The sequence below is a fragment of the Pygocentrus nattereri genome, chromosome 3 (genome assembly GCF_015220715.1).
Source record: "Pygocentrus nattereri isolate fPygNat1 chromosome 3, fPygNat1.pri, whole genome shotgun sequence".
Classification (NCBI taxonomy): Eukaryota; Metazoa; Chordata; class Actinopteri; order Characiformes; family Serrasalmidae; genus Pygocentrus; species Pygocentrus nattereri.
The window spans coordinates 34,034,878-34,056,202 of NC_051213.1; the positions used below are offsets into that span (position 1 = coordinate 34,034,878).

The 21,325-nt window shown below is 41.4% G+C and overlaps 2 protein-coding genes across 2 annotated transcripts; both read right to left on the reverse strand.

Moving 5' to 3' along the window:
- Positions 1–336: 336 nt before the first annotated feature.
- Positions 337–17,027, reverse strand: cdcp1a (CUB domain containing protein 1a). The gene is made up of 9 exons (XM_017714398.2): positions 16,099–17,027; positions 12,004–12,201; positions 11,468–11,809; positions 8,679–9,032; positions 6,664–6,861; positions 5,923–6,300; positions 4,576–4,929; positions 3,132–3,219; positions 337–2,807 (listed from the first exon to the last, which is right to left on the reverse strand). Exons 1-9 carry the CDS (start codon positions 16,163–16,165, stop codon positions 2,348–2,350), a joined length of 2,439 nt encoding a protein of 812 aa, XP_017569887.2. The 5' UTR covers positions 16,166–17,027; the 3' UTR covers positions 337–2,347.
- Positions 17,028–17,159: 132 nt separating this feature from the next.
- Positions 17,160–18,596, reverse strand: LOC108437331 (transmembrane protein 158). Its single transcript, XM_017714360.2, has one exon. It carries the CDS (start codon positions 18,241–18,243, stop codon positions 17,545–17,547), a length of 699 nt encoding a protein of 232 aa, XP_017569849.1. The 5' UTR covers positions 18,244–18,596; the 3' UTR covers positions 17,160–17,544.
- Between the last annotated feature and the right edge of the window lie 2,729 nt (positions 18,597–21,325).

Here is a 21,325-nt window from a genome sequence, read left to right on the forward strand (position 1 = left end):
ACAACTTTTTTGGAATTGAGGTTTTATAAGAAAACATTCAATAACGACCACTCTATATTATTACACATACTAGTAATACACATGCCACAAACACTGTGCTCCAAAGTAAGCAGGTTCACAAACACAACATAAGCTATTTTTATGCCCAATAGTTTGAGCAGGTTCTAGGTTATGCTTATAAACATAAACGTTATGAAAATAGACAGTCCCACTTGAAATAAAATGTAAATGTATTTTCAGCATTTCTTTATTTCAGCATTGTCAGTCCTAAAAAACAAATTTTTTTATCCTCAACACTTTCATTTTCATATAAAAAAAGAGGATTTTTTTTATGGGTTTGTATTCATGCAGAATTCATGTTTATAGCCAGGTCAGCCAGCCTGTTTCACGCCCTTTTGCTTTTCAGTCATTACGTAACTTGTTTACACTGCTGGAAAGAATCACAATAAAATTTGTTGCTAGCAAGAGTGAATTTTTCTGCACCTCCACTCTTAATGTACTCTACCAAAAAAAATCCAAACAATTAATCATGGAATAATGACTTAAAACAGAAAAATCACAATAATAAAACAAAGGACTTCATTTCACACTCAGAGCCAGAGTTATGTAATCTAGTTCTGGTTTCTCCCAAAAGACTTTACAATCTGTTCTGTGCACTTTCAGTAACATGTGTGACAAATCTTGACTCATACAAATATTTGGACATATTTTCCCATGTATGTAACTTTACTTTTAATAAAGGCACAATTTAAATGCCGTATTTCTTTATAAAATGTATTACCTGCATAAACCAAGTCCACAATGTAACATTGTTTCTTCATGTTTTATATTAAATACTTAATACATCTGGTGCCTGTCTAACTTCAGTGTTGTAAAAGCTTATGTTAGCCATTTTGTGAATTTAGAACTTAGTTTGGCCACTTGTGTTGGTCATTGACATCTTTATACAACTGGAGTACAACTTAAGAGTTATAAACCCACATGAACAAGACTGATGACTCAATGAGTGAGAATAACGTAAAGGCACATTTTTACATTTACACAGTTAAAATAAAAGCTTCAGTTTTGTAAATAACAAGAAACACATTACAGAAAAAAAAACTTTCCAAATGAAACCAGCATGAACATACACTCCATGTCCAAATGGATCCAGGCACCACCTCTAATCAAAGGAGCACTCTGGAGCAGCTGCCCATGAGCCTAAGATCACCATGCACAAGGCCACGCTTTGGCTAGAGAAGTATAAAGTCCCCCGGCATTGGGCTGTGAAGCTCCTCCATCCAATACCTTTGAGATGAGTTAGAGTGGAGTTTGTGATTCAGAACTAATCATCCAACATCAGTGCATGACCTCACTAATACTCTTGTGGTTGAATGCAAGCAAATCCTCATAGCATAGTTCCAACATCTTATGTAAAGCCTTCTCAGAAGAATAGAGGCCGTTACTGCAGCAGAGGAGGACCAACTCTCTATTAATATCCTTGATTTCAGGAGAAATGCTGAATGAGCAGGTGTCCTCAAACTATTAGACATCTAGTAGATGTTTACAATGCTGTGACAAACACTTCACAACAAACTTCTTCTACAATCCAGAGTAATTGAACATAGTGGTATTAACATGAACCAGGTCATCTGGAACCTGCCTACCTGCACACCACCATTTTCTTCTTGGTCTCCCAATTTCTCCTCCACAATAGTATCTTAAGCACCTTTCCATTGGTGTCATAGCTCAAGTGAAGGGTGGTAGATGCACCCTTGGAGGGACAAGGGTTCAAAAGAACAGAAGCATCAGCAAGCACCAGACCTGACACATACCCCTTTTCCAACCTGGAAATAATATTGGACAGAGCCGTTTAACATGCTTAATATTTCAAAACATTCATAACATTCGCTGGGATTTAAGTGGCTATTCCATTTCATACATGACTTCTGAAACAACTCTGCTAGCTTGAAATTGAGAATGCTAAAAGCTACACAGCTAACAGCAACTAAAGTAAAGACAGTACATTACAATTTAACACCACAAGGCAATTATTCAAACATTCTATGGCTGTCCTGTTCCATTTGAAAAATCTGCTCCTCACTGTCCCCTCCTCCTCGTGCTGCAGTGTTGAGTCAAAGCTGCCGAGAACACGTTAAAAAAGGACTGAGATTAGGACAAAAAGTTACCATCAGCCTCACAGGTAAAATTAAAGAGGAAAAAGAAAAAAAAAAAAAGAAAGAAAGAAAAAAAAAAAAAAAAAAAATCACACTAATCAAAATCCAAAATAATTCCAGCAACATGCTCAGCCATGCCCTCCTGTATGCTGGCTTTTAGTGCATAAGTGTTCTTCCTCAAACTCATCCTGTTAAGAATCGTACTCCTTAGGCTGTGCAATAGGTGCTGTCTGTAAGTCTTGTGTGGTGTTGGTCTCATTCTGGGCAGAGTTATCCCCATTGATCTCTTTATCAGCTATCTGCTGGTCTTTACTGAAAGGGTTTCTGCCCTGCCCTGGGGCTCTATCAGGCACTTCTGGAGCACTTTGTGACCCAGTAAAAAGTCTGTAGACTCCCACCTCTGGCTCTGTTAATGGCTGCCTTTCTGTTGGTCCTGTAAAGGCCTGGTAGGAATCCACAGCTGGTTCAAAGTGATTCATTTCAGTTCCGTCTTTAAGAAGGTGCCCATATACCATGGTGTCATCAATACAATGATAAATATGAACGTCCTCATCCTCCGTTGTCTTGGGAATTCCATGGAGGCCTGGTAGGAAGGCATGTCCGTTGGGATTGTAGACGGAAACTTCAGGAGCGGCCTGCTTCTTCTTTTTCCTGTTAATCATTAGAGAAGATTCACTTTTAACAAGAATGAATAAACATTCATAATGTTTATAGCCAGGTCAGCAGGCTGTTTCGCACCCTTTCGAGTTTCAGTCATTACGTAACTTGTTTACACTGCTGGAAAGAATCACTATAAAATATTTGGTGCTAGCAAGAGTGAATTTTTTTGCACCTTCACTCTTAATGTACTCTACCAAAAAAAAAAATCCAAACAATGAATCATAGGATAATGACTAAAAACAGAAAAATCACAGTAATGAAACAAAGTACTTCATTTCACACTGGGTTGAAATGAGATTTGAGAGAAAGGCTCACCTGTTAATGATACAAACCACAGCCAATACAGCCACCACCAGCACCAACAAAACACTCAAAACACTCAGAGTGATGCTCAAAATCTTGTCTGAAAGTGAGAAATCAAACAGATCATTGGATCACCTCTACTTACATCATTGGGTCATCACTGTGATATAAGGTTTAAAGTGCATCCACTTATGTAAACATGAGGCTTTGGGCATGTGCCAAGCGAGCTATATTTTCAATACATCGTTTAGTTTTGTGTCATTCAGCAGATGCTCTTATCCACAGTGACTTACAGAAGTGCTTTGTGAGTGCACTCGGAAAACTCATGCCTAGCTGCTCCTCTTTCTTAAAATGTGTGCCTAATTTAATGGTTGAGATGTAAACAAAGCCCTCTGGAGTTTTTTGATGCCATTTCAGTTTTCTTCATAGTATCGGCAACAGGAGGTTGCAATGTCTATAAGGCAAATCTAGCCATTTTATTTCCTGTCCAAAACGACAAGTTATCCTACCTGTCTGTTTTTGTATGTTATATTAGAGTAATGGTGAATCTGGGAAAAAAAGGTTTTCTTTGGGGACTGTTTTGCCTTACAATGTCTTACATGTACCTTTCTGTAATGAGGCATTAAGTACATTTGTTTTTTTTCCACCACCAGTATGAACATTTCTGACTCTGCAAGCTTCTCTGGAATCACTCGGAATGATTTTGTTTGCATCTTAAAAATCAGGGTTGGAACGTAATGGAATACATTGGGAGTGCATAGTCAAAATACAGAATTAAACTGTATTCAGTCCAAGTTACATTTTGAAAAGGCAGGATTTACAATACAGCTACTTTTTACATTTTTAGGAGGACACTTTTATGCTTACCCACTAAATAAACTAAATAAAAAAATATTCAAAAGAAACAGTTATTATTTTAAAATCAGTCCGTGGCGTGTAGCTAACATGCTCTTTAGACAAACTCTGCTGAAGCCCAAGTAGACGGATAAATCAATGTGATCAGTTATTAATCTCAGTGTTACTGAGCTCTGCTAAAGCCTGAGTAGACTGATAAACCAATGTGATCGGTTATTAATCTCAGCGTTACTGAGCTCTGCTAAAGCCTGAGTAGACTGATAAACCAATGTGATCGGTTATTAATCTCAGTGTTAACTGAGCTCTGCTAAAGCCTAAGTAGACTGATAAACCAATGTGATCAGTTATTAATCTCAGCTTTACTGAGCTCTGCTAAAGCCTGAGCAGAGTGATAAATCAATGTAATGATACAAGTCAGTTATCTCCTCAGTAGTGGAAATGTTTGCAAGTAATAAGCTTAGCATGGGTGTTGTACTAGACTCCAGCTTAGAAGACTGTGAAATTTTTCATGAGACAGAAGAATTACATGAAGAAAACTGCCATCTAGTAACAGCGAAGCACTGTTTGATTTATGTAAACATTTCGACTACAGGTTTCTTACTTTTGCGCTTGAGTAACGTGATTTGGCTGACCACACTGAAGGATCCTTTCGACGGCCGGCAGTTAGACATATTGAGATAGAAGCTTTCTTCCACCACCACATCCTTAAGCTTCTCACCAATCCTCCAACTGTAAGTCTCGTCACGGGAGCCCTGCTTCTGCACTTTTATGCCTTTGTGTTGATTCGGACAACTGACCTGGCTGACGTTGGTAAACACCACTTGAGCTTCAAGCTGTGAAGGAAAAGAGACAATCCAGGAGACCGTGGAGTATGGCCTCATTCCCACCGGCCATGCTGGAGTGGCCAACAGCACTGACGTGTCCTTTTTCGGCAAGACGGTGAAAATGTAGTGCTCTGAAAAGAGAAAGCAAGTGTTGCGTTAACCATCTGAACATAATACTATAAACTATGACTATATATAGTTTTCAGTATTCCAGGTACTTCCAATGCCCATTTTATAAGAAACACCCACCTACACATATACAGTGCTGTGCGAAAGGGAACTTTATTACAGGTTACATTTCTGTGGGAATTACTTGAAGGAAGGGTATTGTCTGAATTTTGCACAGTATTGTAGGTTCACTGACCATAGCCCATGTTTTGCTGTCCAATATATCCACCCACCCTCTACCCATTCACCAGTAGAAAGATATCATTAAAGCACCACTGCTGAATAGGAGACAATTCGCAGCACAGCAGTGACACCATCATGGTAGTGACATATCAGTGTGTCATACTGGTATGAGTGCATCAGGCACAGGGATGCGCTATAACATTGAATCATATCGATATCTTAATTGCTAGTTAATGGCGTCAGACTGATCAGATACAATGTGATGCTGGACTACCGTGCAAAAACATTTACATTTCATTTATTTTATTGCATTGAATAACCTTATAATAAATCTTACACTTCTGTGTCATTCTAATCCATGTCGATATGGTTCCAGTTTCTATTATAATTACATATCAGCATGGGAAATATCAGATACTGCCATCAGCTCAATGCCCATATTGGTGTATTCTTTGCTTTGACACACCTACCAAATTAGTACACTGAGTCAAGCCTTTTCAATGCACAATTTGTCTTAGTCAAGGAATACTTAATCATCTTCAACAAACACTACTGGCTCACGGTCTTTGACTAGGGGACTAATCTCAACCTAGCAGTGACACCAACATGGTAGTGTCAAGAATGGTCCACCATCCCACCCAAATAATATGTGGTCCTTTAGTGGTCTCTTCACACTGTACCTATATGGTAGTTGTACCTCATAAAATGCAGGCACAAGGTAGGTGTACTTAATAAACTCACAACTCAAAGTAACTTCTGTGGGGTTTGTTTACCATTTATTGTTTCCATGAAAGAACCCTTTAAAAGGGCATACGTTATCTGCCGCAGGTCATTGCTGTCTACAGGGGAGGCAGTCACTGTGATGTTGGATCGGATCTGCACTTTGTGAATGGGCCCCTGAGGACAAAACTGCCCAACAGTGATGTTCCCCTGCTCATGTTCAGTCACGGTGAGGAGTACGCTGCTGTTGCACGTCTGGCCAGCCAGAGACTGCTGCTGGCTGCCCAAGGGAAACATCAGCTCCACTGCGCCATGCTGTGGGACGTACAGACGCCAAGTGACTTGCTGCAGAACTCCCAGGAGACACTTCTCTAGCACAGGGACCCTTAGAGAAAATTCAGGAGGTGCACAGTCTGTTTGCTGCTGACAGGCTGTGGATAAGAGATAACCAGAGATTCAATTACTACTCATACATGAAATAAACGTTGGTTACAGAGGTGTAAAATCTCTAATTAGATGATGATTCTTTAAGACACAAGCGAATGCATCAAGACATCTCAAATCTGATTCCATGTGATTATTCTGGAACCATTCAGATATTATTTGCCATGTTTTGGGGATTTGTAATGCCTGAAAATAGCCCAAGAATTTGTTTTGGCCAAAAATTACATCCTAAAATTCCAAAATGAAGCTGTGTAATGCAGCTGTATTTCCATTTTCAGATGAGGCATTTAGCCATTAACAGGTTAACACGCATTAACATAACTGGTTTATAGTTGGCATCAAGACCCTACCTATGTTTTGGTTTATGTTTAACAGCAGGTCCTCCTCTGCGCAGTCATAGAATGATAGGTACGAGATCCTTGACGAAAAGATTGTGGCTGTCTCCTGGATCTGTGAATTTAGTTTTAAGACGCAGGCTGATTTTGGTTTCCTTTTCTTTATATGTATCTGCAGCTCTTTCTCCTTCCTCAGATCTACATTACATCGCACTGCAACAGAGACAGATGAAGATTGACAACCAGCAAGCCAGAAACATGTGATATCAAAAGCATAGAAACAACATTTTAGAAACACTATTTGACAAAAACGTATCCAGGCACTCGATTACTTTAATCTATTACTCTAGGTACTTTATGGTGAGCACAAAGGTTTTTACCACTGAAGGTCCCATAAATAGAGTACTTTGCAAAAGACTTGTTGACAAGCATTCAATTGCACACACAGCTTGTATAACCCCCCCAAGAAAAGTGCTGCCAATAGCATGTTATGCTCTGAATCAGCTGCTCATCAGCGTAAGGCCAAATGCCAATGCCAATGCCAAGCGTCAGCTAGAGTAGGGTAAAGACCCCCAGCACTGGGCTGATGAGGAGTGGAATTGTGTTCTCTGGAGTAATGATGCTCCATTTAATACCTTTGGGATGAGCTAGAGTGGCGTTTGTCATCCTAAACTGATCATCCAACATCAGTGCCTGAGCTCACTAATGCTCTTGTGGCTGAATGATCACATATTGCTTTGAGAATTTGAGTGCAATATAGAGTAAAGCATTCCCATCATGTCAGAGAAAAGACTGAATTAGGAGGTGTCCACAAACTTCTGGACATACAGCATATGTAAACATTTGATAATTGTTTAAACGATACAGGAGAGTCAGCTGTTCATTGTTCAAAAACCAACAAGACTGTTTGCTTAAAGGGTGTGCTTTCTGGTTATTCTCCTAACAACTGAGTCATAAAACAAGGGTCTTCCAAAATTACCCTCATGACGAGCCAACAGGAACTTGAGCCATCTATGTGAATCATTACTACACCCCTCAACAGCAAGTCTGTGCTTGGTTTAGCAAAAAAGCAGGTCAACAATGCCCATTATACTGTTTGAACATGTATACGCATGAGCAGTGAAAAAGGAGGTGAGTTCAGAAATCAAGCCAGTGATCTTCAGGGAAAAAAAACAGTGGTTTTAAACAGGGCAAGAAATTATGGTACACTAACATTAAAAGCTCTGAGACTAAAAGACAGAGACACAATTAAATGCTGTAGAATTATATAGTTCACTGAGCTTAACACGCAAATGTAATATAGTTAAAAACATTGGGTGGCACAGTTCAGTCCAATCCCATTTCTCATTTTTACCCCTCCCCTTGTTTACAGGTGTCACCTTGCCCCTTGGAACAGAGTTACAAGGGGTAGTGGTTGAAATCTTTCCCTATGAAATAGAACATTAATTCATTAACAGGCTACTGGTGGTGCTCTGTAGGCAACCTTATTAAACAAAGACAATACAATGGTTATTGTAATTTTTAACAGAGGAAAAAAACCTTACATTTTTGGGTTTCTTTGGTCTCTCACGCAGCCATCTTGCCAGTTTTTTTTTTTCTCAAAACACACTGTTTGGATGTGTCTATGAAAAACTTCCGTCTGGAGGGCCAGGTAGCCCTAACTCTTCGCCCTACCCCTCTATCAACAAAACTCAGGACACCCTACCCCTAGGCATGAGCATGCAAAATGGAGTGATAAGGGCCAAGTGGTAGGGGCAAGGGGTTAAAAGGGATTGTGCCTTTGTCTGAAAAAGTATCCCTTTTGAGTGATGAATAATGCCACCATTCTCCAGGTTGGCAAAACCACACCATGGCACTGCTAACGACATGACTTCACAAACAGCAGAGCTTGCTCACTGGATGTGTCTGAAAAAAGCTCTGAAAAAGCCCTGACTCTAGACTGACTGACTGGTTTAGTCACTGGGTGCAGACATCTCATTTATCACAAACCTACAGGCAGTATAAACAAAAGGAAAGAGCTTGGTACTAACCTTCACTGCCTCTCTTGATAGCAGAGATGCTGAAATGGAGCGAGAGAGCAGAGGAGGGCTGCATCGGACAGTTCTGCAGGGAAAGGTTGAAGGAGCCCTGGTACTCAGACAGCTGGGTTTCACTCAGTTTTTTCACCACTCTCTTGAAATACAACTGGTACTCCAGTCGTGCATCCTTCCTTTGGCACTTGGGATCAGTGTAGTTTTGAATACGCACTGTTGTGTAGTATTTAGGAGGGACTCTGAAGGACCATGTCACTAAATCATTGTCAGGAAAGCTGTCTGGGTAGTTTGGGGAGAGGAATTCCTGTGATGATTCTTCCTCTGGCAGGCTAACTTGGATAATCGGAAGCACTGTAAGACAATGAGCATAGAGATTGCTTATACACCTGTCTCTATCGGTGTGTGTGTGAAATAAATAAACATTATATATATATATATATATATATATATATATATATATATATATATATATATATATATATATACACATACATACACACACACACACACACACACACACACACACAAATATACACTGGAGACCAAAAATAGATCATTTATGAACACTTGATGTTTTTTCAGAAATAATGTAATCTTCATTGGTCAGGATTTTTTGTTAGGGGTATACCATGTCACTAGAACAGTGTTTTACAAAATAACCAAGGTACTTCAACATAAAACCTTTATTTTGCAGAAAACACAATGATCAAAAGTAGATAACAGTGAAGACTGCAGCACAGAGAAAGATTACAACTAAATTTCCTGAGGGTTACAACAGTCACTAATCAGTAGGAAGCATACAGTCCGCTGCTTTGAATGATCATTAAATGACATCTGCAGCCCAAGACATCACTAGTCTCCCACACTGCACCGGTGTGATTTTGGTCCACTCTTCATGCAGTCTCTTCCACAGTTCAGTTTCTTGACCGTAACTTTGTCACCAAGGATTTTCCTGACGTTTTCTAATGGGTTTAGATCAGGACCCTGGGCTGGACATTTTATCATCTCAATGTTTTCAGTTTCAAGGAACTGCTTTGCCCATTTTGCTGTGTGGCAGGGGGCATTGTCCTGCATGAAAATTGCTAGCTGCTTGAGTGATGAACGCAAGGAAGGAATCACATGTTGGTGAAGAAGGTTCTGATACACACTTGCATTCACTCTGCCATATAGCTGTATGAGGTCCAACTCCTGCTGCCGAAAACATTCCCCAAACCATGACACTTCCTCCTCCACCTTTTCCCGGCTTATTTTACACACTTTGGGTTCAGTCTTTCCCCAGTTTGTTGACGAACATGTTTCCCATCAGACCCAAATAAATGAAACTTGCTTTCATCACTAAAGTGAACTCTGGACCACTTCTCCTCTGACCACACAACATGCTCCTCAGCAAAAGGTTAGTCTGGCCTTTTGATTCTTTCTGCTAATGAGAGGTTTGGTCACTGCAGAGTGGGCTTTCAGTCCAAGTGCTCTTAAACGTCGAGACACTGTATGACGAGACAGTTCCTTACCCTGTTCAGTGGTGAACTGGCGAGCAATTCCAGCTGCAGTGTTGAACCGATTACCCATGGAGATTCTCTGCATTATCCTGTCCTCTCTTGCATTTGTCTTTTTTGGGCGCCCAGCCTTCTTGGGTGACTTGAATGAGTTTGTGATGTTGTAAAGATGCAATACTCTGGAAATCACAGACTCGGAATGACCAACTTCTCTCACTATGGCTGAGAGGGTCACCCCTTTGGTCTCCATCTGGACAACCTGCTGCCGGAGGGTTTTAGTCACTTTGGAACGGCTCAACTGGACAGTTGGGCTGCCAGTTAAATACGGTTAATCAGATAATTAAGAAAATTAGCACCAGGTACCAGATTAACACCAATAACTAGCAGGTATCTGAAAGTGTTCTCTAAATTTGATCAGTGTTTTTTTTCACTTATCTCATTTAAGTTTTTTATACTTTGCTTTAGAATATATACAACTCATGACATAAGCTTAAAATACTGCTCTTTTACCCCTGTTAGCACAAATTCACATAGGACTACACAGTGACCTTTACATTTAGGAAATTGTTGTTTTGATCTCCAGTGTGTATATATTTTTCATATATATATATATATATATATATATATATATATATATATATATAGACATACATACATGCATGCATACACACACACACGATGATACACACACACACACACACACACACATTATATATATATATGGCAGTATCACACAGAAAATAACACACTGACGAACTGATTTAGTTTTATCCTGGGAATTTCTCTAATATAAGTGATGTAATATCAGCAATACTTTAAAAATGCCACACTGAATAAACCTGGAGCTCACTCAGCAACAGTAATGTAATAACAAAACTAGCCATGTTCTGTGTTGTAGTAGTTATTGAGTGATATGTACATCTGAGCTGTGATGTTTCAGTCTGACCTGTTTGTGACTGCCAACATATTTCATTTTCTCTTTCATTTTCACAAAAAAATGAGGCAAGTCAAGCTCCATTTTACAGGTTAGTCTTGTCTTCCACCACCAAATAAAGAGGTGGTGTTGTTAGTTGTTATGTTTTAGCAGACTTCACAAAACTACAGAGATTGCAGATTTGTACTGGATTAAAATGACAGAGCTTGCCTGTAACCAATCAAATTACAGCATCTCCTCACATAAAACTAATTCAGCTCAAACAGGGACGGCATTGGTTCTACTTGCTTTCTAGTCCTTCATTTCATTCCTGTTATTTCACTGGAAGGTTTAACTGTATAGAAGTAAAACTTAAATACATGGTATGTGATCTCCCACTGAAATGTCAAAGGTTGTTGGGTCCATCTGTCCCTTTCCAGGCACCTGCAAAGACACACTGCCTTCGTTAGACACCTTCATCCCTTTGATGGTCCCATGGCGACAAAATCTCCCAAGTGTGGTCCTGCCTGCGGAGACCGTGTAGACATGTTTGTCTTGACAGCTCTCCGTGGGTCGGATCTGCCTTAAACCAGCTTTGGTGAAGTTCAAGCTGAAAGCCTTCTGGGCTTGGGTGGATACATTCCAAGTGAATGTGCGGCTGAAGTTTTGAAGAGAGGGATACTCCTCTGAGGTGATATTCTCATTGCATGTCTTGGAACAAACTGGGGGAAAACGCAAAAGTAAGTAAGCCAGCCACATAAATTCATACTTTTACACTACACAGTAAACCATGTGTGATTTTCCACAAATGTGTACATTGCAGCGGTCTCTGATAACAGTAATGTAAAGGATAATATCCCAATAACGATTGATGATGAAGTGCAGCCTTGTAGTTATATTATTTACATTTGCCTACCGATCTGTTTAACAATCTCCACTGTGAAGATGTCCTCTGGATGTGCACAGTTGAATACCACCTCTGTGTTGTTTATGAGAGTCACAGAGTGCTGGCACAACTTTCCAATACAAACTTCACACTTTGACTGTGCAGTCTGACTTCTGTTGATGTGGACGGTGGCACCACTGCGAGGGGTTATGGTGAGCGTCAGATTCCCTGAAGAAAAGCCACAAACACATTATACCCACTATCCCCCTGCTCATTTCAAGCTGACCTAAGAAACAACTCAGTCAAAGAGAATGACTGCACTCCTTATACTACTGAGATCCAAAACACTCATCATGTGTTTCCATGATGTTTAGTCACATCCTCCATCTTCCCAACTTTTCCCCGTTTCTGCTATATTTCAGGCCACAAAGAGACTTAAGGCATCAGAATACACAATCACATAGACCTCAATATCCCTTCTATTCCCACTCCCCATAATAAATTGCCAGTTACATGGATGTACACAATGCTTAAAATGTAAATAAGGGAGTCATAAGGAGTGATTTGATGTGAAACGTACCCATTCAAAACTATTCACAGTGGTCAAGATGGAAGCAAGACACCTGAAGCTTTTAACGCCTCGAAAAGCTACATAACAAAAAGTTATGAAATGTTATGACTACACTGCCTGATACCTGACTCTTTTACAATAATATTGCAATAAGGTTTTGGCATAAAAACGCTGGAAAGGGCGCTGTAAAGGAAAAACAGGGCAGAAAGAAATCTTTTCAGTTTCTTTTTCTAGGTTTACCACTATTTCACTATAACCAACATTACATATAAAAAAAAACTTTAGAAGGCACGTTTGAGTTCACTGGTCAGTTTCTATAGTAAACAAAACAGCTATATTTGTGTTGTAGACATGGTGATCTCTGGTTCCCACCACCACCACTGTAAAGAAGAATCAGAGTCAGTACATTTCATTATAATGAACTATTTCACATCAAACCATACTGAACGAATTTGTTTACATATTAGTCACTGCATTACACAGATTTTTTTTTTAAACTGGTGGAATTCCCCCACAAAGGAGTGACATCACAACAAGTGATGGATATTCCAACAAGACAACGCAAAAAGCCACGCAGTGCATTAAGAGAGGGCAAGCAGAAATATTCTTTTTCAGATTTTTTAAATGAAATGTCAAAACTCAACAGATGTATATTATTTCAGGGGCTCATTCAATGAGCTTCCGCTTCCCACTAACCGCATTTCCCAAAAGTGAGCAAGTTTAATGAAGCCGTAGCAAGTGAGCAAGTTTAATGAAGCCGTAGCACCAGCCACACTAAGAACAACCACACTGTATCATAAATCAGAAATCACTCATTTCCTGTAGAATCAAACTATCCATCTATAACATCTGCTGTGGTTTCCTTATGTAAACAGTTCCTGACATCACTGACACGTCCATGTGAGCAATTCTGTGTCTGCTGGTTGATTCACTCTTTAAACCTTTTTAAACTTTTTCAGTAAGGCTTAGTCTGTAGTCATGAAGAGTATAATTCAGTGTTCTTTGTAGAACACTCTTTATCATACTTCCAGAAAGCAGTTTTAAGTGTTAGGCGATGTCTTAATTTCTAGAAATGGGCCTGTGTGCTGCAACGTGATGTGTATAAACAGATTTACGCGATGAATAAAAGTAATCTCCTCTTAAGCCTCTGACAGTCTGTTTAGCATACAGCACAATCTGGATGACAGGCCATGACATCATGTCTCTATAGGCAAAAAACCTCTAAATATAACTTTGCATTAAATTATTCCACCAAATGTAGCAGAAAAAAATGGGAAAAGCAAACAAGAGGACCATTTTTAAAGAGGCATTTCGCGTTCTTCAGTAACAGAAATGCACTTTATCCAAAAAGGAAAATCTTCTTCACAAAGAACAAGTAAAATATCTAACTGTCTGGTGTCCTAAGAGACACGGTCCTTTAACACCCTGGTCAAATGACATTTGCTCTGTTGTTTTCATCTTTGAAAATAAGTTATTTGAAGTTCCTCAACAGGCATCTTAAACATGCTGGGCTTCTGCTAATTTTAATATGAAATTTTTATTTATTTCGCCAACATGTTCAATTCAGCAAGTAAACAGCAATGGTGCATTACACTGTGCAGTCGTGTGCTCTCTGTAGGGAATACCTTAACTTACTTACACTTACATCAATAAACTGTCATGTGATGTTTGCACATGACTGTATGTTAGTGGTTGGAAAGCTTCATGTGAAAAGTCGAAAAAGGTTTATGAATTCAGAGAGTTCTCGTGGAGCAGCAGCCCCAAAAACTAAGTACTTTAAAACTTCATCATAGAGAAACTTGCACACTCAAGACTTCTTTACAGTACTACAGATAAGACCCAGGGGTCAATGTCTGCAACTCAAATACAGCCACTTTATATACCATCTAAAACGACCAGCGAACCTACACCTGTAATACAGGTACAGATAAATAGTTGTAAATCCAATCAATCAATTCAATCCAAGTTTATTTGTATGGCGCTTTTACAACAATTTTGTCACAAGGCAGTTTTCAGAAGTTTGAAAACACACAGTTTCAACATATATCCCCCAGTGAGGAAGCCAGAGGCGACGGTGGCAAGGAAAAACTCCCTCAGTCTGGAGGAAGAAACCTTGGGAGGAACCAAGACTCACAAGGGGAGACCCATCCTCCTCTGGTCAAACAGTGTTTATTATTTAATAAGCTAAATACCAAATAGAGGCTAAGAGGATCTCTGTTTGAAGACTGGACGGTAAATCTTTAGAAACTGCACTGGTAGAGGCCGTTTCTGACCGAGTCTTTATGAACAGTGGGAGTGAGCTGAAACGGTCCCGTCCTATCTCAGTGCTGGGACATCCGGATGGCACAGTGGCACAACGGCGCAATCAAGTCAATAAATACATAAATAAGGCTACTATTTTCCTCGCAGAGCCCTCATGAACGCCTCCGCTCTGGATGTATTTTAGAAAATACACTTTAGGTTAACAATTCATTGCAGGGCAGTTGTGAAACAGTGCGTCAGGCATCAGATGATGAGTGGTTTTAGTTCCCATCATCATCTCCACTATGAACAACTCAGCAAGTTCCTCTAGAACACCAAACCACTCAATGACTCTGCTTACATTTCAACCACTGAATTATGAAGAAAATTGAAAAAAAAAAGATAAAATTCCCCTTTAATCAAGTTCTTTAGGACGATTTTGAAAATCTTGAACAAAATAAAATTTGATGAATTCCTACTAAACTGGCCAGAGCCTACTGTACCATTTTTTGTTTGTTTGTTTTTACAGAGGTGTCAGTGAGCTTGTATTCATTGACGTGATCACAAGCTCAGAAGTGCATGAAGACACTTTGGATGCAAGCCTGAAGAAGCCTGCAAAGAAACTCCTCCAGCGATAACAACCTGAAGCAGCTGCCTTCTGAATAAGTACTTTGCCCAAAGCAAATTTACAGTGTTGGAATGATCTGTTTATAATACACGTCACTCGGTTTGCCAAGTTGTTTCCTAACACAATGAACTTAACACATTTATGAATAGCAAAAAAAGTCCAAATACTTCATGGAGCCACTGACCCGCTGTGACACCACTAAAGACCTGTACACACAATCCATTGTGGTTTATAGAGACATTAGCTGCCTCCTGAAGGACGCTCAGATGAGTGGATGATGAAATCACAGTAGAGGGAGAGTTAAACTTCCGTTCAACTCTATTTAACCAGGACGTTTATTGTTCAGGCCCAGTTCAAGATGAGCACAAACTATATAAACTTTCTAACCTCCTCTCTAACTTCACTCCCTCCCTCTGAGACGAACCTCTGTGATAATGCAGGCTGTAACTGGCAGACGAGCCATCTTTAATCAACAAAAACGTTTAGTGTCTTTAATATTGAACAGGATAAAGAACTAAACCAGGTGTTTTAGGTATGAGCGCTTACACAATACAGTTATAATAAGCAGGCCGTTTCCACCGACCAGGGTCACGGCCGTCATTAGTCTCCGGGGGCCTGCGGTCGACTGAGCTACAGCGGAGCGTGGCGGCCAGCAGCGCTGCTGTGGACAGTAAAGGCGATTTACCTGAGACTGAGATCCACCGCAGAACTCCAGACAGAAGAAACACGAGGCTGAAACTCAAACTCCGCATTATTTATTCTGCTCCCTGTAGCTCAGTAAGACTGAGCCATTAAAGCTGAACTGAAATCCTTGCTTCTCTCCCGAGAGGGTTCACTTCCTGGAGTGGAGAAGTTAGTCAGTCTCTCTCTCTCTCTCTCTCTCTCTCTCTCTCTCTCTCTCTCTCTCTCTCTCAGGTAGGCTCAGGCTCCACCCTCTCTCCGCCAATGGGAAGTGAGGCGATTTAGCCATTCTTCATTATAAAAGGAAATTCTGTCGATTTTTCTTTGGTTCACTGTGGACCACAAAAACTACAACACAAGAACTGTTGCTCAGAATCGTTACAGATATGCTGCCTGAATCTCAGACACTGCTTTACTGTAGTTTTGAGAGATTTTGGTCTAACCGTATTTTTAATGGGTTCATGGCGGAGGGATACATGCGAGGTTCACCCCCATAAGGCGAAATAGTTCAAACAAATGCGTGCAGTTACAAGCAAAATAGCTCAAAAAATAAAACACACTCCTGTATATTTACCACTATTTGACCATTAGTACACACAAAAGCCCTGAAGACACCGATTCACTGGTGGTTTTGGACGGTAAATGAAACTGTGCTGTAGACATCGTGATGCCTGGTTCCTATCAGCACCACTGTAAACCAACCTGAGGTGATACATTTCACACCCCGGCACTCCGAAGCACTTTACACCTCAGCGATTTAGTTGTGTAGAAATATTGGTGAATATTGGTGAAACGCGCGAATGAGTTCTAGTACAGTAGCTTTAGGTTTCAAACGTTTAGTTGTGTTTTAAATGTTAATTCCGCACAGACTCGGATTAATATGATGACCTACTCCCTGATCTTGTGATTTAGGCAATCAAAATATCCTTTTATTTGGTCGCGTTTTCTGAGAAGGTCACCTAGCCCGTCAGAACATCCTGCCTAGTTTCATGTGGGGCGGTAGGACATTTCCACGCGGTAGCACAAAACAGCGGCCCGCCGAGAAACACGAGTGTTTTCCACAGGTGAACTTTCTAAACACATTTTATTGGCTCTTACAAATACAGGTGTGATAAGCTGGCCTTTAGGCGCACAGCAGGCAACAACAATACAAAACAGGCTTGCTCATGTTTCTAAATGCTCACTCTGTTTAGTGCTAACGCTTAAAAAACGGGTCTCGACAAACTTGAAGAGATTTCAAGATAATAAAAAAACGTTACAAACATTTGCAGGGACACCTGAATGAACAGAACAGGCTATTTTACTCTCTACTTCATAGATTTATAAAACAAATCCCAGCTAGGCTAGTAGAGAAGCTCAGTCCGCGCGTGTCCACACCGAATCGAGCTTTAGAAAGAATCGCATGTTTTCAGCCTGTTGGCCCGGTGAGCCCCTTTAGCGCATCTTCCCCTTATCGGGGTCTTCTCTGCTCCATGCCGTTGGGCAGGAAGCCCGCGATGATGGGCACCGGCCAGATGAGGGCAGCAACGCTCCACACGATGATGACCAGAGTCATGAAACACGCCACGAGGGTCGACTCGATGGGCTTGCGGTTGAGCCTCCAGCTCCGGTCCCCCTTCAGCTCGTCCAGGGCGAAGTCCAGGCAGCAGAAGCGCACGGCTCCGGCTCTCCGGTGCTGCCGGGCTCCTCCCGCGCCGCCGCAGCCCACGCAGAGCCGCAGCTCCTGCTGACCGCCCGCGAGCCCCACGTGCTCGATGAAGACGGGCGAGACGGCGCGGCTGAAGGCGGCCGAGAAGAACGCCTTGCCGTGCGTGTTGGTCGTGTAGACGAGCACGTCGCAGCGGAAGCCCACCGCGCCGTCCCAGCGCGCCACCAGCCGCGCGGGCAGCCGCTCCACGCTCACGTTGCACGCGCCGGAGGAGGTCGCGGTGGAGGAGGCGGAGGAAGAGGACGAGGAGGTGGAAGAAGCGGCCGAAGTGGAGGAGCCTCTCGCGTAAGCTACATCCACCTCCAGGTTGGCCAGGAAGCGCGCGGTGGAGTTGACGGGCGGCAGCAGCAGGTCGTCGTCGCTCCAGGCGCGCGCCAGTCTGGCGACGGTGAGCGCGCTGAGGGCCAGCAGCAGAGGAGCCGCGCGGCGGTGGCTCAGCATGGCCCCGCAGCGGGAGCGCGCTGAGGACGGGGCATTTAAAGTTTAAAGCGGGGGTTTAAAAAGAAACCAAAAAAAGAAAAAAGAAGAAGAAACACACAAAAAAGGCGCGGGGAGGGGCACAGCGGCGTGCGTCACTGGGGCGCTGAAGAGGCTGCGCGGGGTCGCGGGAGAGCCATTTGGAGGGCTGAGCACCCAGAAAGCTGCTCGCGGCGAGTGGATCCTCCGGCAGAGCGGAGCGCAGAGCAGAGAGGAGCGCGCTGCCTCTGCCGGGGAGGAGAGAGAGAGAGAGGCAGAGAGGGAGAGAGAGGGAGGGAGAGGAGCTCAGCGCACGCACTAACGCACACGCACCACCTTCCACTTCTACCTACGAGTTGCAAAAGGAAGTCCTGCTATGCGCGTGAGAGTTGTGCTCCTAAAGCAGGTGTGGTGGTGCGAGGACCGTTATGTTCCCAACGAGACCAATTCAAGGATGAGTCAGTTTCCCAGACCTCGTTTAAGCCCAAGACTAGACAGAAAACTCCACTGCCGCTACAGTTCAGTCCTACACTGCCCTCTCAAACTTGATGGTTCTTTCAGGGTTCTTTAGTGAAGGCAATGGTTCTATATAGAACCATGAGTTCTACATAGAACATTTAATGCTTAAATGGTTCTTTCCATGGTGGAATGGTTCTTCAGATTGATGGAGAACGTGTTGAATGTTGTTCTATATAGCACCGAAAAGGTTCCTTCTGTTGGTACAAGCTTGGCATTGTAACAGAAGAACCCTTTTCGATGTGATGTAGAACCAGGGTTCTAATTAAAAACATATGCAACACATTCTCCATCAATCTGAAGAACCATTCCACCATGCTAATAACCATTTAAGCATTAGACGTTCTATGTAGAATTCATGGTTCTAAATGGAACCATCATAACAATAGCAGAACCCTTTTGGTGCTATGTAGAACCAATTTCAAAAAGGTATACAGAATCATATGCAACACGTTCTCCATCAGTCTGTAGAACAACTTCACCATTTAAGTCTAGAACTTGTGGTTCTAAATAGAACGATCATAACAATAGCAGAAGCATTTTTGGTGCTATAGAGAAACATTTTCAAAGAGGTTCTATATAGAATCATATACAACACATCTTCTGTGAGTCTGAAGAACCATTTTAACATGTAAAGAACTATTTAAGCATGAAAAGGTTCTACATAGAACTCATGGTTCTAAATAGAACCACCCCCTTTACTAAAGGGCCATTGGAGAACTGTCTGTTTTTAAGACTGCAGGCTTAGTCCTTGCCCGCAAAACCAGTCAATCATGTCCAAATTTTGTAGACACCTACTCATTTCTTCTGAAGTCAAGAGAGTTTGTCCACCCTTTGTTGCAGTAACAGCCTCTACTTTTCTGGGAAGACTTTGCATTATATGTTGGAACATTGCTGTGAGGATTTGATTACATGCAACCACAAGAGCCTTAGTGAGATCAGGTACTGATATTGGATGTTTAGTTCTGGGTCACAAACTTCATTTCAGTTAATCTCAAAGGTATTGGATTAGCGCCATTACTCCAGAGAACACAGTTCCACTGCTCCACAGCTCAATGTTGGCTTTATACCCCTCTAGCTGCCACTTAGCATTGGGCTTGGTGAACTTAAGCTCATGTGCTGCTGCTCCAGAGTGTCCAATTCTACTGCCATTGCTCTTCTAGCTGCACAACTCAACGCATATATCAGCAACAGGTGCAAATTAAGGTAGCTCTCTATCTGTTATTGAGCTGACCTGAAGGCCACATGGAGTTTGGAGGTTTGAAGTGATTGACTCTGCAGAAAGTCTGTGCACTATGCGCCTCAGCATCTGCTGACCCTGCTCTGTCATTTTACGTGGCCGAGTTGCTGTCGTTCCCAATCACTTCCACTTTGTTATAACACCACTGACAGTTGACTGTGGAATAATTAGTAGTGAGGAAATTTCATGACTGGACTTGCTGCACAGGTGGCGTCCGATCACGGTACTACGCTGTTCACTGAGCTGAGCTCCTGAGAGCGACTCATTCTTTCACTAATGTTTGTAGAAGCAGTCTGCAGGCCAAGGTGCTTGGTTTTACACACCTGTGGCCATGGAAATGACTGGAACACCTGAATTCAGTGATTTAAAAGTCCTAACCAATGGGAAAACTTGCTTGGCTGTATCTACCTAGATGCCACAAAGAAAAACAAATAGCATAACTTTTATTTCCACATAACTCTGAAATAAGAGTATTACTAATAAACTTGCAAAGTTTAAATACACAATACATGAGTCTATCAATTAAAATATAAAAAAATTACGAATATGCCTTTTATTTCACATTTCATTAGGCCTAGAAGAGTGTAGGGGTGAGCTTTGTTCAAAAAAAAACTTTTCTATGTTGTTTAATCCTTCAAGATCAGCGGATTTGTGTGAGATGGTTGAAGAGGATAACGGTTAAATAGTTGAGTGCTCTCAGCAGGAACTTTAGTCATTTGCCTTTTGGCTATTAGAATCTTTCTATCTGGTTTGATGGGTCTAGCTCAAACAGTCAAGGATGATCAAAATCAGTGGGTGTCTGTGAAAGGATTGTGGGATGAAAAAGAACATAGCAAGGCTAGATAGATGAGTGTGTTAGTATAAAAAGAAGTTATGGGCTTTGACATAGTTAAATCTACACAGAGGTTGATGGATCTAGCTGACAATTCCAACAGTATCAAAATGAAAGTGTTTCTGTGGGAGGATGAAAAAAAAAAAAAAACAAGTGCAATTATGCGCTTCCAGTCAAGAGCTTAATTTTTCTAACAAATTTGCTGGCTGCAAAAAAAAATGCAGTCATTTGCTTTTGTTCAGCACCTGATGTGATAGTTGTATTTTGAAAATTCAAGAAATAATGAAATTTATGGGCGTCTACAGGACGACGGAGGGATGACAATATGTGCAGTTGGGTTGTTCCAGATTTGAGTGCTTGGACCTAAAAATCTAAGGAGTATAAAAATCAGTGGATTTTTATGAGAAGATGGGAGGATGATAGAACACATAATAGAATTGACGAGTGATATCAGTACAAAATGCAGATATGGGCTTTGG

Bases quoted from the DNA above. Each gene is read 5' to 3' on its own strand.
- cdcp1a (XM_017714398.2), bottom strand. From the start codon at position 16,165: ATGCGGAGTTTGAGTTTCAGCCTCGTGTTTCTTCTGTCTGGAGTTCTG. The intron at 6,301-6,663 runs GTAGGGTCTTGA...TCTTATCCACAG, and splicing joins AAACATAAACCAAAACATAG to CCTGTCAGCAGCAAACAGAC. The intron at 4,930-5,922 runs GTAAACAAACCC...TTCTCTTTTCAG, and splicing joins TTTCATGGAAACAATAAATG to AGCACTACATTTTCACCGTC.
- LOC108437331 (XM_017714360.2), bottom strand. From the start codon at position 18,243: ATGCTGAGCCACCGCCGCGCGGCTCCTCTGCTGCTGGCCCTCAGCGCG.